The sequence below is a fragment of the Zonotrichia albicollis genome, chromosome 4 (genome assembly GCF_047830755.1).
Source record: "Zonotrichia albicollis isolate bZonAlb1 chromosome 4, bZonAlb1.hap1, whole genome shotgun sequence".
Taxonomy (NCBI): domain Eukaryota; kingdom Metazoa; phylum Chordata; class Aves; order Passeriformes; family Passerellidae; genus Zonotrichia; species Zonotrichia albicollis.
In genome coordinates this window covers 33,091,999-33,104,265 of record NC_133822.1, presented here as the reverse complement: position 1 = coordinate 33,104,265, position 12,267 = coordinate 33,091,999, and the positions used below count along the sequence as shown (strand labels likewise).

The 12,267-nt window shown below is 41.1% G+C and overlaps 1 protein-coding gene across 2 annotated transcripts in view; it reads left to right on the top strand.

The window, feature by feature from the left end:
- The window catches only part of MYH9 (myosin heavy chain 9), a 70,187-nt gene that overhangs the window by 19,449 nt on the left and 38,471 nt on the right, over positions 1-12,267 (top strand). For both annotated transcript variants that reach the window (XM_005488558.4, XM_026794517.2), the window contains exons 3-4: positions 1,296-1,452; positions 11,599-11,626. In XM_005488558.4, the coding sequence (XP_005488615.1) occupies positions 1,296-1,452; positions 11,599-11,626 (185 nt within the window). The remainder of the gene's footprint in view (positions 1-1,295; positions 1,453-11,598; positions 11,627-12,267) is intronic.

Sequence of the window (12,267 nt, the reverse complement as noted above, 5' to 3'; positions counted from 1 at the left end):
AATCTGATTAAGTACTCTCTGTGCTCCTTGTGGAGAACTCTCTACCACTCCAAAGCACTCTTTTTTTCATTGAGCAAACAATAGAAGAGGTCTTGGCAGTAGAAATAAAAAGTGCCAAATGTACTCTCTTCAGGTAGCACTGCAAGTTGCTGTAGGAAGCTGCTCATCTCCAGATGTTCCAAACAGCTGCTTCTAAAGTTGACAGGGAGCTAGGATAGCACTAAGCCCCAGGAGCAGGGCTTGGAATGCTATTCTTAGAATGTCTAGGAAATATCTAAGAAGCCTCTGCTCTTCTTATTCCCTTTTCAAGTAAAAAATTGTTGCTGTGTTTTTGGGTTTTTTTTTTTTTTCAGGTACTCAGATCTCAAAGTTTGGGCTTGTGTTTTTTTTTTTTTTTTAAGAAACTTAATATTTTCACTGGAAGTGTTTTGACAGTTGCATTCCCTCAGAACTGTGCAATTTAAGCCAGTGGAAACCAATTGAGAAATGGCAGTTTGCTGTCATAGATAATGAATTAACCATTTTATATGTATTAGAAGCAAACTTTGGCATATATCGCTGACTTCTTTTAGAATTTTTTTCTATTTTGACTGGTTTGGAACAATACTGAGCATTCTAAACATACATACTGAACATACTATACATTGCTGACCTTACAATTTGAATCTAGTTCTAGTCCCACTTGCTACATTACAAATCATGAAAGTGTTCAGGCTTGGGGGGGTCTTCAGGAGGCCATCTAATCCAGCTTTCCTTTCAGAAGAGGATGGCACTGCCTTTGGCATGGTCTAGTGGTCTTGAAAACCTCTCAGGAGTAGGCTGGTCTTATTTTTCTTTTAGTAACTATTTTGGCTTGCGGTTCTATTTTGTTTAGTGATCATTTACTAGATAAATGGATATTAAACATGAGACAGAACACAAAATGTATGCATTTTGAAGCTAAGCACCTACATTCTATCATGAAATGGCACTTAGTTTGAAAGGAGGAAAAGCCAGTCCTAGTGGACTGTTAATTAGCTGGGGAGCAGATCAGTGATATCAGTATTACTAATGGCTCAGTAGGTGTTTGGTGGACACTTGGAAGAGTTGAGTACTGGTCAAGGTGAGAGTACTTGGGCTGTTCCTCAGATTCTAATATTGTTTAGTGGGAAACATTCCACATGGCATCACTGGAAGAAGTAATTAAAAAAGCACTGTTTGGTTTGTTTGTTTTTTCAAGTCATGTACTGTTAAAATATGCAAGTATATAACATTTTTAATTTCTGTCTCTGTTTGCTGGGGTGTTTTCTTTCCAGACCTACTCAGGCCTGTTCTGTGTGGTAATCAATCCTTACAAGAACCTGCCCATATACTCAGAAGAAATAGTGGAGATGTACAAAGGCAAAAAGAGACATGAAATGCCCCCTCATATCTATGCCATCACAGACACAGCCTACAGGAGTATGATGCAAGGTGAGTGCTGACTGAGATAATGACTCTTGTTGAAATCACAAATCAAGGTTGCAGTCAAAACACTGTAGGAGAACAACAACTCACTGCTATCAAAAGGCATTATTGTCCTTGCTTACAGACACTACTTGGTACCAGCTTTTGTGTTCAGGTGAATAGCTCTCTCCTGCTGTAGTGGATTGAAGAGCTCTACAAAAAGTCTGGTGAGAGCTAAATTAGACATAAAGAACAGGCTGGTGTGAATGCATGGGGTTCAGAGAAGCAGGCAAGCAGAACTGAGGTAGCAAATTTTGCATCTCAGTGATGAGCCTATGAATTGACATAGCTGTAGGTGGGCAGGGATGTGTACTGTTTGATAGAGGCTTTTAACAAAAGCCAGCTTAAAATCCAATTGCACAGTCTGGCTGGGGGGATCAAGCTTAGTATAACCTATATTTTGAAGTATGATGGTCAGTGGTAGCTTTACTGTCGAGACTTGTTTGGTTATATTCTTACTTTGTTAATAAAACTCACTATCAGGAAATATTAAGTACATCTGTTGCCTTTTCATGGAATAAAAGAAAGCAAGTGGATAGACCTATTTCACTCCACATTATACAGCTGAGAATCAGAGAACTGTGGCTATTATCTGCTACCTGTTTATCACTTGAGGAGTTCTAAATATGGAACTCTGAATGCTTTGTGCAGATCCCTGGTTCTGAGAGGAGGTTTTTCACAAAGTCAGTTGTGGTGTCTGTGATGCTTGGAGAGGTTCAGGTGTGGAGGTATTTTGTGCTTTTCTTCCTGTTTGTTACCTGGGTTTTATGAGGAGGCATACTTTGTAAGGTTTAAAGGGTGTAATGGACAGTTTGATTTGGTGTGCCTGTGTGAATGTTAGTACTCCTTTATTTTTTGATGTCTCGAAATGACTAAGGTGTTTGTTCCCCCTAGGTCTTGTCACTAGCATCACATTTTTGAGCAAAGTCCAGATATAATAAAATCATGCTTTAAGATTCTCATTAGTCTCAGTTTGAGTTCTGCTTTTCACCTGCCCTTGCTACCACTTGGACCTCCAAGCATAAGAGGACTATAATGATACAGGTTCCCAGAGTGGAAAAGAGAAAATCTCCACCCACCAACCTGTGTTAGTGTCTTCCAACAAACTTGGTGTGGGGAAAGCTGATGAAGGTTGTTTAAGTGTGGTGCCATGCAGGGCAGAGCACAGGGGTGAGCTAATGTGATGGATCAGCTGATCTATATTTATAAAAGCCTGGGATGGAGAGGGGTGAGTACACAGACCTGCTGAAGTGGACTGGTGGCAGGGTGTTGGTGGCAGTTTGCTGGAGATGTGGCAGGTCTTGAGAAATGCAGCCATACTGCTGGTGTGTTACTCTGAAATGAATGCTGCATCCAGAAGATAAAAACTTGTGAACCTGCGCCTCTAAAGGATCTCACTTCCCTCAGAGAAAGACTGGATCTGCCATGATATGGTCAAGAATAGATGCTCCACCTATATTTTACATGGCAGAATGTTGTCCATAAACCTCATTGCACTTTACCTTCTTTTATTGCTTCCTTCCCTCCTTTGCCTGCTCCTTGTTAGCTGAAGCACTTAGTGGTATTTTTGTTAAACAAGCTATTAACTTAGCTGTACCAAAGTTACTGTTCCCTAGAAAGGAATCTTGTCTACATAGAATCAGAAACAGTTTCTTATGCAGCGTTGTGAGGAGACTGAAGTCCTTTTCCCTTACAGACAACAGTTAAACTTGAAAGTGCATGTGCCTGCATCTTGTCCTTCGTCCCTGCCAGGTGTATATCAGTGTGACAGAAGGTACCCAAACAGCTGAAATTCTACATCAGGGGACAGGTGACCTTCCTTGGTCTGATGGTGGTTCAGAGGTAGTGATTAATCTATGTGGGCGTTTTCTTTCCTGTTGAAAAGAGGTGATGTGTCTGTCAGACCACCTCTTGGATGATGTCTAAGACTTGGAAACCCCAGACTTGACTTGCTTTGTTGTACAGAGCTGAAGAATGGCAGCCCTGCCAGTTTTCCAAGCATGGGAAAGTTGCTATGAGGTCTGCTGGAGTGTTTATCTTTCTCAGAACAATTCTAGCTCTGCTGTATTCTCAGCAGTACTGACAGTCTAGAGGCTTACCCCTGCTCTTTGCCTAGTTTTAGAAACCTTGTTGCAGACTTTTTGTAATGCTTGTTGATATGAATATCATTCCCAGTTAGCTTTTGAACTTACCTGCCTTGATCTGTTTAACTAGGTTTGGAAAGATTTTTTGTGTGGTTTCACAATTACCTGTGTGTGCTACAAGACCTGTAGAGATTGTTTTAGGGTTATTTATTGCCTTATTTCCTTGTTTCAAAGGGTAGCAGTAGCATTCCAATGTCTGCTACTGGGAGTGAGGGTGAGTAGTAGGTTGTTGCAGTGTCTCTGGCCCTGGCTAGCCTCGAGGGGAATGGAAAGCAACATTCCTATTCCACTTTCTGGGTTTTGCTCAGCGTGGGGGAGGTTTGGTGCTGCCGCCAGTGGTATGGCAGGAATCTGTGCAGAGAATAGAAGATGAAAGGGTCGAGTGCTTCACATGAGCCAGAGGCATTCAGGATTAGGCTGCCTTCCCTAGGTTACTTTCAGAGCCCTGAAGACTGGGAATCCTTCATGGCCTGGAGAAGGATAGCAAGCTGACTTGACTCTGACTTCTGTCAGTACAGGGTGTAGTTATCTCTTAAACTGACAGTATGGAAAAGCTTTGCCTGTTAATTGATTTGGACTCAGACTTTTTGTTGTTGTTGTTGTTGATTTTCAGTCAATTTATGGTAGTTAAATAAGCAGGGCTTTCAAAGGGATGGTTCATCAGGAAGGGAGAGGAAGATGAGAGTTTTGTTCCTGCTAATCCACAAACTGCTTAACACTTTTCAGGCGTCTGTGCTGATGTACTGTGGGTGAGCTTGGTCTTTTTGTATCTTCCGGTTACTTAATTGGCAGAAGTGTCAGGGCACTTAGATATTCCAAGAGATTATATTGCTTTTTGTTAATTTTCCCCAGAAGTACTTTCTTGAAGAAATAAAATGGTGAAGAGCATGTTCAGAGTGGGTTGTTTATTGTTATTGGGGTTTTTTCCTTTTTTTTCTCAGACCCAAGACTGTGACTCAGAAATGACATGAAAACATTATTTTGCTACATGTTACCTGGAGAAACTTCCTATGCTTCAAGAACAGAACTCTCAAAAAAGTGTAACATTTTTGCTTTTAGAGAAAACAACAATTTGTCTTAATGTTTCTGTTCCCTGGGTAACCTGTGAACAGATCTGTATTCAGAAGAATTATTCTTCTAGTGCTAATGATTGAAGCACAGTGCCCGCAAGTGGAGTGGTGTCTTGAGCAAACAAATCATTATTCTAATGCAGCTGATGTATACTGAAGAGATACATTCTTTACCTCAATTCACAGTCTCCAGGGCCTCAATTTAGAAAAACATATTTTAAAGCTGTTAAACAGCACCTGTTTGTCTATTTGGAACACACATAGAGAATTTTCTGTGTCAGATAGTGATAGAAGATGTAAATTTCATTGGTATCTGGAACATGGTATCTGTTTCAATGCCCTGAAAAGTATCTGAAGCTTCTGTGATAGGTTAGGTCAGTATGGTGATTCTGGTCTACAAAGGTTAGACCTGTTCAACTAAGATGATAGGTAGGAGAGGGAATAGTCAGCACATAGCTAATGAATATATTCAGTCTCTTTTCTTAGCTGATTTTCTCCACATTATTGGAGAGCTCCTAATGTTTCACCTAACAAAACTCTGAAAATTACTGCGCAATGATTAAACCCTGCTTGACCTTGATGGATTAGTCTGCAAAGGGACCTGTACGCCCAGAACTGTGCTGGTGTTCACTTGGGAGTTAGGTAGTCTCTGGGTTTGGTGTTTCAAAGAAAAAAAACTGAAGCACAGTACCTTGGTGATCTTTTAGTGATACCTTGTTACATTAAGCGAGGAACCGCAGTGTTAGGTATTGTAAGACAAATCACTTGCTTTGTAGATCCTCACGCTCACCTTGGGACCACATGTGATTTTCACAAAAGACAGTCCTCTAGATCTGCTCCTGTAGAATATAGACCTTCAAGTGTTTTGTTTGTAATTCTTAAATGTTTGCATAGTTCTCTAAGTTTCCTAGCTAGCAGAACAGTTCTGCTCTAACTTTCTTGCTTCCAAGTAATTTCTCAGCTTGCTTCTTAGCATTGGGCTGCTATGCTGCACTATATAATGCCCTAGCCCAAAGTGCATTTTTCTTTTCTGTATAATATTCTGTCAGTGCTTCTCACTTGAGACCTGCTCAGGTTATGTAGAGGCACACATGTCCCTTTCAAGTTGCATGTAAAGGTCAAGTTCTATTTCCACTAAAACCCAAAAGAATATAACTTGTGGTTTCAGAAGTGTGTTTTCCAGATTGGTCCAAATTTTTCATGCAAAGGGCAACATGAAATTTGGATGCTAGTTATGGAAGATACTTGTTTTGGTGCAAATGGCAAGAAAGTATGTACATTGTTTTAAATTTCCTTGAGAAATGTTTACATGCTTTGAATTACTCGAAATTTCTAAATCCAGCTCTAAAAATCTGTGTCTTGAGATGTGGTTTTCATGAGAACAGGGAGCTAAAAAAGAGTCCGGTTGCCCACTTGTTTTTTAGTAGTTACCACACCCATTTTGCTTCATTCCTGTGGACCAGAGCAGGATTTCTCTGGCAGTCACTTATGCAATGGTTCAGCCCCTGCTGCCAGTCTCCCTCCAGTTCACTGTTTTAGTACCATGAGCTGCCTGAGCTTTTTGCAGGCTGTACACTAGTTTTTCTTTTCTGTCAGAACTTCATAAACATTTGCATAACCTAAAATTACAGCTTACAACTTGTTTTCTGCTATCTCCGGGTTCAGTTCAAGAGCTCTAGAGAAGGGGAGATATGGGCTCTAGTCCAAAAATGTCTTAGGGGAATAAATATTTCCATTTGAGCCCGTAGGATATATTTCATTTTGAAAAATGAAATTTACTTTTCTCCTTGTGACTGTTTTCAAACTTCAGCTAATGCAGAGCTGAATCTTGGCACTGCAGTATTTCTGCAAACTCAAGTGATTACTTTTCTCTTTTTTTTTTTTTTTTTCAAACGTTTTGAAGCTGTATTGTTGAGAGCTGTCTTGGATATGCTATTTTTCTCCATTTGATTTCTCTTTTCTCTTTCTTTTTGTACTTGATGATAGCTGTTAGCATTTTGAGACTTCTCTATAATAGGTTCTTTAAATGACAGTGCAAAAACGGATTCTGGGGCTTTGTTCTGGTGTCCCCTGGAGTGTTTCTGATCCCATTCAAGCCAGCATGTAGGTTAAGGCACCACAGTGAACCTGCTTGATTGGGTCTGATGCCAGTGGGGTTGTTCCCACTGCGGAGCACAGTGTGTCAGGTCCCCGGGGCTCCTCCTGCCTTAAGAGCCCTGAGGAAAGGACATGGGATGTAAAATTCTGTTGATGTTGGTAGAGCATTTTGAGGAGGCAGTAAAGAGCTGGAAGCACTGTGTGTTTGAAGCAGTTCGTGCTTTAGGCCAGCTGTGTAGCTTGGCCAGCCGGGCCGGGCTGCGGGCGCTGGGCTGGGAGCAGTAACGGGAGCGGGGCTGGGCTGCCCCGGCCTGCCAGACGCTGTGGTTCAGGGGTGGGTGGTACCATGAGCTATGGTTAAGCTTTTAGCCTTAATGAGTCAGCTATAGGCAGGGGACTGCAAGCCAAGCCTTTGCCTTTCAGCTCCACTTCCTCTTAGCTGCAGAGGTGATGTCACCATTGTGTGAATGCTATATTACTTCTCCTTTTATGGAGATGAACAGGCTTGAAACGAGAGTCACTCATGCAGAGGAAGTGGGTGATAAATGCCTGGTAGGATGTTCTGTAACTGAGATGAGGAGCTTAAATTGCACATTCTCTTCTAGCCTTCTAACGTTTTTCTTCTCTCATCCCAAAACATTTAAAAACAAAATTCGAGACTTTGGAGCTGTATTAAATTATTAATTATGCCAATGTATTTGACCACAGCAGTTCAGCATTCATTGGTGTTTTGCAATAGTATATTTGGTTGAGCACTTTCTATGTAAAAAGATGTCTCTCTTGTGAAAACAAATTTTGGTTTAATTAAGTTTTTAGAGTATGCTAAACCAGCGAGCAGTCTCAAATGCAGTCTTTTATTCTTGGTCAAGAATAAGTTACGTATTATGGGGTTTTTTACATAGTAAAATTAATCTGCTGATCTTATTATACCATACATACTGCTGTATAGCTTAAATTTGAAGGATATTTTACTTCCTGAATTTCTGGATGTTTGAGGCGGCTGTGTCTTGTGATCACTTGAATGCTATGGTGATGAGAGCTGAAGAAGAGCCTAGATAAAAAACTTTCCTTGTCAGCTGGTTTGAAATACAGAACTGTTGCTATAATTAACTAATGAGTTGTTATTCTGGATTGTTTTTAATAAGTGACTCTGTTTAGAACTGAAAAGCAGATGCAAATTTCTTTTAATCAGACGTTTCTTGATTGTGTTATTATAAGCAACTGAGTTTATGGTACCCAGCACATTCTTTTTTGCTGAGTAGGTTGCTTGCACAACTGACAATGAAGTAAAGGCAAGTGCTGACTGAAGTAGTGCAGTACGCCCATGTTGAATGATCCTTTGGAAAAAAAAAAAAAAAGGAGGGGGGAGGTGGCCTCTTGCCTGGACAACTGAATTCTGATTCATGATGGCACAAGTCAGTGTCATATGGAGAACAAATATTGGCACTCGAAACTGTTCTTAATTTGAAGAGTATCTAAGAGTTATGCTTTGTATGCATTAGCTCTTTGCCCCTTTGGTTGTCTCCAGTTTCCTGTTGCTCAACACATTATTTGAGTTGTCTGTCTATACACAATTAGAAGAATTCCAGCTATCCCAATGACTGCTGCTTTGCAGTCCTGGGAAAGAATTTCCCCCGGATTGCAAACAGGAATGTTGCCTTTTATGGCAGTGTCTGCGTGCTCCCGGAGACTTGCCTGCACTCGCAGGTAGGATCCTGCTGACTTAAAGCAGAGGTGACTAAGGCAGCTGCAGTGGGCCACCAGGAAAGTATGTTGGGGGAGGAAAGCTTCATGCCAAGAGGATTTCAAACACTGTCTGTGACTTTTCCTGCCTGACCACCTTTCAACACCATGCTCTGTGTTAGGGTGGGGAAAAATCCTGTAGTTGCCTTTGGGACTCCTTAGGGTCAATCCAGGGTGCTGTGGCTATCTTACCTTACTGGAACAAGGCTGGAAAGAACTTCTCAATCAAGTATGAGAAAACTTGGCATGATCGAGGAGTGTTCAGTGCCAAAGAACTGCTTGGTGTAATTATCTGATGGTGATAATCTCTTTTTCTGTTGAACAGTCAGTTTATCTGTCTGCTTATGGGTATTCTTTTGCTGGATCATCTCTAGGATGGAAATGGGAAGGCAGGTGCTATTCAAGTGCCTGGGGCTCCACAGCCTGTTTGAGAAGCCCCAACTCATAATTCCAAGGTCAGAGCTGGTTACCAGCAATAAGGACCACCTTATTTAGAATTGCCTTTTTAAATTTTTTTTTTCTTTCTCTCAAATCTGCTTCTTAGAAGAGCCTCTGTAGTACCTGAATGTGAGCATAACCTTTTCTGGACAAGTGAACTGCTTGTTTTTATTCAAGCTTTTGAAAGTCAGGTGTTATTCAGAGGTACAGTCTTGTCCTTTCACATAGCTGCTTTGTGGTGCAGAATTGTACTCAGGTGCTGTACTACTGAAGAATACATTTCCTTAGGCAATCCATAAATGAGTCATTAGTTATTCCCCTGATCCACCCTCAAAGTGCCCAGTCATGCAGAGGGCTGGCATGTGCCTGCTGAGCCCTTGACCCACTGGGAACCTTAAATGTGTGAGGCCTTTGGAGCTGGCTAACATCTATTATTGGCCTGGCCTTCAGCAAAAGGGGTGTATATCTCAAAGGCAGTGAATAAATTCAGCACTTGAAAAAATGAATATGCAATTTAAATAAAGCTGCAATATCTAGTTTTGAAGGCTTAAGAATTTGCCAGGCCAAAATTGTTTGAGTGGTGATTTTCTTCTACTTGCTTTCTTCCAGGCTTGGGGCTGATCAGCTCTTTCTGAGAACAGTATTAGCAGGGTAATGGCAGGTAATCTAAGTTTTAACAGGAAAAAAAGCAGATTATTTTCCTCTCATTTTTTGTGCTCATCTACATACAGTCAGTTTCCAGTAAAGATGCTTAAGAGCAGGAGCTGCATATACTTAGCATGTGAGCTTAATGCTTCCATTATCGGCTTCAGAATATTTTAAGATGGAATCTCAAACCTGTTAGGTTTGTCAGCTTTCATTATTCCACAAAAATATGTGCAAAGGCTAGATATACTCCTCTCTTTTTAAACTGTGTGTATGGGAGATTTTTCTTGATTAATGTGGCATTCAGGATGCTAGTACTGGAAGGCTAAATGTGCTTGCAGCAGCAATATTTAAGGGTATAGAAAAGGTTTCAGGTACTTGAGATCTATCAGACTAGAAAGCCTTCTCTAATTACAGCTCAATCTCTTTATCTTGCACAAAACAACTTGAACGCAGACTTAATTATATCATCTAAGCACTGTCTGGTGGGAAGAATACTGAGCGTTCTTGGTTTCTCTAAGCTACGGGGAAAAAGAATTAAAAGAACCAGTAGCTAAAATGTGGAGACAGTCACACAAACATAATGGATGTCACTAATAATGAAAAACATTATTAGAGAGATCCAGTGAATTGCATACTCTCATGGATGTTTGAGGCTTGCTTTCTCTCTCTTTAGAGAGTAGATGTTAGTCCAGTCAATGAGTGGAAAAAGGAAGTGGGAATGCCTGAATTACACCTAACTGCTGCAGTGTTACTGAGCTTCTCAGACTAAATAATCTGTGAGTCCTCTGGTCTTGATTTAAAAATAAACAAACACCTAATATCAAACCAAAAAGCCTCCCAGCCTAATGGGGATTTTGAGTTTGGTGGCACAGTGTGTTCTGAGTGCCCCAGTGGCTCTTGTGGGCTGTCAGTCAATGACTTGCTGTGCCCACCTGTTCTGTGTTTCACTGTCCTTGTGATGACTGCAAGCTACTTGAGGCTGTTCTGGTGTAGGCACAGGCACTCTCCAGTCTTCCTAGTGCTCCCAGCTCATTCCTGGTGGTGTGAAGCAATGGGATGGAATCTGGGTGGAGGTAGGTGGGCACAGGGTGGAGGGCAGGGGTAGGAAGTGAAACAGGGCAGAATAGGTGGAGTGTGTGCAGGAGCTGCGGGATGAAGGCATGGTGGAAGGTCTGGTCAGGACTGTGCATAACGAAGTGAATGCTGGCAGGAGGTTAAAGATGTGGGAGAAGATACTGGTGAATGGGCTGGGTGAATTAAGTTCTGTAACTGGAAAGATATCCACAGCTGGAAATTGAACACAGGCATTAGTAACTCTGCTGGGATGTCAGCATGGAAAAGAAAAGGTTTCTGTTGTTACCAACTGCTGTGTTAATACAATAGGGGATGATGCCACAAACAATCAGCTGTATAGGATGTAGGCTGCTGCTCAGTCTTCCAGTTTTTGGGTCCAGTCTGTACAAAATAAGTAACAAATATTTTGTCACTGAGTCTCCAGTGTTTGTTTTGGTCTGAAAGCATCTGTTTGATGTGAATCTTTGGCACTTTGGGATTTGTAACAGTTGCTGTCCCACTTTCCCCGTACCTCTTCCATTTTCACTGCTCTGCTGATAACTTTAGTAAGTCAGTATGGGCCCACTGCAATAGGGGCTGAAGAACAAGTAGATGCACATCACACTGTAGCTGTGTGGTAAAGAAACATTCAGTAGGAGACTTCTTTAGTGTTTGTAGAAAAATTGTAATGCAAATAATATTCTTCCTGGATGAAGAAAACTAAATTGCTGTGATGCCATTATACTTTGGCATATGGTAGGAGGTGGGTGTCTTGCCAGAGAGGGGGTTACTTGGCTGTGATTCTGAGGATATTTGTTCAGTGTTTACTATTTCCTGGTGTCTTTGGTGTTGATTTCATTCTGTCAGAGAAATTTTCTTTTAGAGTTCTATTCTGACTACTCTTTTAAAATTTCTTCTAGATCGAGAGGATCAGTCCATCCTTTGCACGTGAGTAATTCCAGTTGTCAGTTTATCTGCATGTCAAAGTTTGTGTTTTTACATTTTTGTAAAAAGGAAGGACTCCCTTAATTTTAAGTACTGGAAGTGGAATTACAGAATTAGGAGAGTCAAGGAAAGTCCAACTACAGTTCCTCCAATATATAATTCCTTCTGCAAAATAATTTTTGTAATAAATGGAGGAAGGGTGGCTTTGAAACAGCCCTTTGTGCTCAAACTACTGAAGAAATACAGCTTTGTCAATGGAAAAGGCTTGGAGTGATCCTTCAGACTTGATGCAGCTGTTATGTTTAAGTGCATGCATACTGATGAGGCTGATAGAGTAACAGATACTCTTGATGCAGCAGTTTGTCTTCTAGACACAGTAAAATTGATTGGCCCTCAGCCATGCTTAAGGAATTGGTATGTTTCTTCTTGCAGTCAGGAGGCTTCTGTTTGAAAGATTTACTTCATTACCTTTCACCCCAACCTCTACATCAGCCTCCAAGCTATTCCTCAGCCACTTTGACAGTCTCTGTATCCAAGTGACTAGAAAGCACTGTTCTTTATTGCCTTCCATGTTGCAGTCCAGCTGCAGCCCAGCTTATTTTCCCTTGGTTTTAAGGGTGCTGTAATGGCCAGAATGCAGTTAA